The sequence below is a fragment of the Clytia hemisphaerica genome, unplaced genomic scaffold (genome assembly GCF_902728285.1).
Source record: "Clytia hemisphaerica strain Z4C2 unplaced genomic scaffold, Clytia hemisphaerica genome assembly, whole genome shotgun sequence".
NCBI classification, from domain to species: Eukaryota; Metazoa; Cnidaria; class Hydrozoa; order Leptothecata; family Clytiidae; genus Clytia; species Clytia hemisphaerica.
In genome coordinates, this window is record NW_027103900.1 from 1,881,925 (window position 1) to 1,887,291 (window position 5,367).

General features: G+C 33.4%; 1 protein-coding gene across 1 annotated transcript; it reads right to left on the reverse strand.

Annotated features, from left to right (window-relative positions):
- Positions 1-554: 554 nt before the first annotated feature.
- LOC136808888 (nuclear factor erythroid 2-related factor 2-like) lies at positions 555-4,621 on the reverse strand. The gene is made up of 2 exons (XM_067065454.1): positions 3,394-4,621; positions 555-2,181 (listed from the first exon to the last, which is right to left on the reverse strand). Exons 1-2 carry the CDS (start codon positions 4,442-4,444, stop codon positions 1,433-1,435), a joined length of 1,800 nt encoding a protein of 599 aa, XP_066921555.1. The 5' UTR covers positions 4,445-4,621; the 3' UTR covers positions 555-1,432.
- Positions 4,622-5,367: the final 746 nt, after the last annotated feature.

Genomic DNA, 5,367 nt, shown 5'->3' on the forward strand with positions numbered 1-5,367 from the left:
TTATTAAAACTACTTTCTATTCATAAAAAAAATCATTTTTTTCTACAGGGTTATAATAACTATCGTAATTGTTTGAATACGAGGGAAGTGATGTTCGTGAGGTAATTTATGAGAAGACCTATTGATGGAACATCTTTCTCTCAAGAACAGGTGGGTCCAAAATTTATGGACTGCATTATTTGCAGCACACTTTTTATTTAAAACTTAAAATTCAAATTTTTCCTATCAAATTATTTCATGAACTAAAATTTCTTGCCAAAATTGATTTTTTTTTCTCAAAATAACCCTTTTGTCTCAAACGCTCATTTTAATAAGAAAACAGATTTATCTTTTTTTTTCAAAAAACTGTTGTCGGACTTGACTTTTCGAATTTTTGACACGCAATTTGTCAAATAACCTGCTAAACATTGTTTCGGATTAAAGCCCTCAGTCAATAGCGATTGAAAAATAAACCTCGAGGAATTAACTCCCTCGCATGTCACAAATTTTTGAATGAAAAGCTATTATTTAAATGGCATTGACCATGTGGGATGACTTTAGAAAACGACACGGCATTTCACTTTTAGCAATTTTTCTTTTGAATGTCATTTAAATTTGGAATGAAGTTTTTTCTAAAAAAGTAACAATTTTACAAATTGATCAAAATTATACCATTAACGAAAATAAAACTTGAAGCTTAAAAAAAGAAGTAAATTGAATTATGACTTAAAAAATATCTACATAATTTTATAAACTTGTTTATCACATCAGCTAACTATCAATAGGATGAACGTGTCATTGTTAGTTGTAAAAGACCGAAAAGGAGTGATATATATTGAAAAAGACAAATTTTCAGTGAAATTCAAACGTACAAGAATCGACTGTAATGTTTATATTAAATTTCAAATATGACGGATTAAAATGTCATGATTTATGAGGCAAAAATGAAAAAAAAAATTTAACCCAAGAAATTTGAGAAAAGTGAGTGGGATTTTTTTACATAATCTATCGAAAGTACAAAAATTATTTTAAAGAAGCTGAAATTGTTGAAACATAAGTGTTTCTCTCAGAAAATATAAAAAAGTCAACAAAACGATCCATCTGAAAGCTAAGTGAGTGCAAAGGTGTTAAATCTACTGAAAGAGGGTTTCAGCATATTTGTTTCTAAGAAATTTAAATTCAGGCATCCCGAAAAATATTAAAAAACGAGACAACGTTAAGACAAACTATTGGAAAACAAGTTTGTGAACAAAATTCAATATATAAATAAATCCTCAACTTGAGAAGAAAACGTTAAATCTTAAAAAAGGAAAAAAAATCGTATGTACAATATTTACAGTGTGTTTCATGTCTTTTTACCTACTCAAACTAACTGTTTTAAACACCTATAGAAAATGATTTCATAAACTTGCAAGTTAAGAAATACAACTAAATGTCATTTCATTTGTTTGCTTTAATTTCCAATATTACCAACTCCAACAGGAACTACATATACATTACCATCTGCAGTATATTTCAAAGAATAGTCATTTTCATTGTATGGTAAACCATTTGAGTCTTTAATATGTTTGAAAATATAATCGTTCAACCATTCAGTTTTCAATTTGATTTGGCGTGTCTCATCCAAGATTCGCCGTCTCTCTTTGAGAAGTTCTTGACGTTTTTGTTCTAAAACATTGACACCATTATCCAAGTTTTCAATGACATCCATTTTTCGCTTTCGACAATTACGAGCAGCCAACTTATTTTTGCCTTTTCGACGTTCATCTTTGGCAATATGTTGTCTGACTTCATCAAGTTGTTTGATCACTTCATTGAATTTCTCCACAGGCATCTCAACAAGGTCAAGGGCAGTGTATTGGAAATCATTCCAAAGAAATAAAGATTTTTGTTTTTGCTGTTTGACTTTTGGTTTGATGGAGCTTGGTTTAGAATTAGAGAGACCTGATGCTGTAGCTGAGTGACTTGGAGCAAAGGTCCTCCGTCCTAGGATACGAGTGGTGGTGGGGGTCATAGGCAAAGGCTGTTGTCGCCTGTCTGGTGCGAATGTTACAGGTCGTTGAATTATTTGAGGTTGGTGTTTTGTGACGGGATTGGCTGTTTGTAATGGTTTCATTTCATCACGGTTGAAGTAATCATGTTCCACCATTGGGCTTTGTGGCCGAAGCCAATAATTGTCATCTTCCTCTTGTTTGATTGCCACTGAAGAAAAAGGTAAAAAAAAACAAATTATAGTTAAACAAACTTACTGAATTGATTATAGAAATATATAAATCATTTGGCATTATCATACATACATTCTTCATTGTAATGGAAAGTTTGGACACCATATTGATTGTTACTGACCACTGAGGTGACTGAGTCAATATCAAACTCTTCATTTTTAAATGGCAGTCGAAAATTGTCTCCTGACATAATATTTCTCAAGTCCCCTTGCCACAGACATCTCAAATATGGTATGTCCCAATTATTTAATAAGAAATAGTTAAGCATGTTACCCTTGGGCTAAAAAAGTCGAAATAAATTTTTTGCTGAGTGATAAATATATCACGAGTGTTCGATTACTAATGGGTCATTAAGTCAAAGGAAGAATACCAATGACAACTAAGAGAGGGATGATGCAGCACTTTTTACCTCTCTCACAAAACAAAGAAAATAAAATGGATAATTATAGGGAGGAAATTTCCAGGCTATAAATGGGGTTCCCGATATTGAATTCAGAAGTGATAAAGAGCATCGCTAAAAGGCTTGCACCGGATGTCCGTATGTGGTTAAAATTAGCTTGAGCGATGACTTTGCAAAAAAGTTAAATGAGACTTTCCTTTTTAAGAGCAACTCTAACCGAAAGTTGAATAATTACAATTTGATTGAATCTTAAAAAGAGAAGAAATTTTTTTACTGGAAAGAATTTTACTAAAATTACTTCCCACCAAATTTCAATCTACTAATCATACATCAAAATCAATAGTCGTTTGGGAGAACGCCACTGTCTTTTGAATAACTAATTATTCAATAGACCTTTGCGTTTTCCTAAATGACTATTTTTACCAAATTTAATTATCTTTCAATTTGATCCTTATTTATTCCTGAAAAACCCCATTTTTAGCTGGAAGACTTACAAAAAACCAAGAAGTTTACATCAAAATTAACAAATTTTCTTGATTCACCGAATTACGTGTTAGTTAGCCTCTTCACCAAAAAATTCCAATCACTTAAATTTCTTCTTTTAAAAAAAGGTGTTAAAAAAGGAAATCTAAAAACTTACTTGAAAAAATTGAAATTGTTGCATTTTTTTCAGATATTTGATATTTGATATTTTCCCTTTATTAACTTATATTTTCATTTTATATAGTGATTTCTAAAACGAATTTGTTGAAAATGTAAATGATATGGCTTTCATGAATAAAATCTTACCGGTAGCTGGGTTTTCTTTTTGGTGAAGGGATTGAACCAGGGCTTTGTCCAAGATGTCATCCTGAGATTCAGTATTTTCTTCAAAGATTGAAGGATCAAAGCTTCCAATATCTACCAGAGTCTCTTGAGAAAAGCCTTCCGGAAGTGACCCATTTGTAAACTTTATGTTGAACGGATCTTCATATTTTTGAGAATAGGTGTATGGTGGTTTGTACTCGGGACTTGGCTTTGTAAGGAAAGAGTCAAAACTGGGGTTCTTTAAAGCAGGAGAATCAGCATATTCAAGGTCTTGATCTAGTGATGACAGGAGGCTTGCAAAAGGTCCTTTTGGGATTTCATCATTGTATGGCATGACCGGGGACATTGCACCTTGCTCATCATTGAGTATTTCATCAATATCGAAAACTCCATCTTCCAAAGGACTGTTGATCTGTTGAAATGGTTGAGATTGTCCATTTAAATCTTGGTCAAAGTTGAAAGTATTTGGTTGAGGTGAAGGTGAATTACTGCGAACGCTAAGATTGTCAACTTCACTGCCAAGCTGGGTGGTTGATGCCGGTGAACCTACACTACTACAAGTGCCATAACCATCATCGTTGCCACTTGAAAATTTATTTTCAATACTTTCAGGATTCGAAACAGGTAATACAAATTGTTGATTTGTATTTTGTTGAGGCATCAAGTCCCCTCTACGGTATGACTCTTGCCAGCTAATAAGTTCCTGAAGTTCAAGGTAAGCTCTAAAAGTATCCTCTGCATCCTTTGACTGGTAAAGATTATTTTGAGAATTAGGATTTAAATTGTATTGAGGTGCAACTGCTTGAGCGACAAGAGGGCCATTTTGAAATTGTTGCTGCTGTTGAAGATGATTGTTGGATCTCAATTGATTAGCTTGAGGTTGTTGATATGGATGAAACCTATTCTGGTAATTGTAATTTTGGTTATTGAAGTTTGTGAAGTGATTTTGGTTACCGTCTGGCCTGGCAACCCATCCTGCCATAGAAAGGGCAGCAGCCAAAGTCAAAACGTTTGTAAATTGATTACCATGCATGGTCGCGATTTCTCCAGCCAATAAGACAATTTTTAAGTATATAATTTACATATAGCTCTAGACAAAAATTTTTACTCCAGTTCAGCTGCTTTTAGTGGAAAAGAATTCCAATAAAATATCTGTTAAGTCAGCGAATTGTTATTTTGATGCTTTCACCTTCACTCCGCTTGCTGTTTTGTTCTAATGTTTTGAAAAGCTTCAGCAAAAGATACCATTATACCCATAATGCAATCGAATTACGTAATGACACAAAAATCATGAAACACTTCCCCACAGCGGTTCGCAAGTCGAACTTTCTAGAAGTTTTGGCGGGAAATCGACACGTACTTTGTTATCGATCCAGGGATGATTTTTCCGGCAGGAAGGAAAGTCTATCGTTTGTTGGAAGTTTGGAACTGTTGGAACTGATTTGTTGAGAGGAATAGGGTTTCTTGTGGAAATTTGTATATTACTATGACACACCCCCGAGGCAGAGAGTACAACATTTTTAATGCACGCTTTTTTTTCTACCTTTTTAGAAACCATCATCATAGATAAATTCCAACAGGAATTTCGGCAATTAGTACGCATCCTGATTTGAGCAATTAAAATATCTTTTCTGTAAGAATATTGTATGACAATAAGAAATGTATGAGGTATTGAACTTGTTCCTTCTCTTCTTATGTTGAACATAATAATGCTAATGGGCAAGGAGCAGAACTAAAAAAAATACTGCATAATACACCGTTTAGGAGTGTCGACTGCGCACGCGTCAATCCAATTTTCCATTGTTTTGATTTTAGCGATCACGGAAAATTCACTCTCCTCCGCAAAAAAACAGTAGGTAAACATCTGGTTCTCATAAGGAAACATAGCAGAAAAACGGTAGGTAAAGAACTCTTTTTAATCATAACTTCTTTTCCTCTTGATGAATTTTTGTGAAA

Excerpts from the sequence above, each read along its gene's own strand:
- LOC136808888 (XM_067065454.1), bottom strand. The coding sequence starts at position 4,444 with ATGCATGGTAATCAATTTACAAACGTTTTGACTTTGGCTGCTGCCCTT. Across the intron at positions 2,182-3,393 it reads AAAAGAAAACCCAGCTACCG|TGGCAATCAAACAAGAGGAA; the intron begins GTAAGATTTTAT and ends CTTTTTCTTCAG.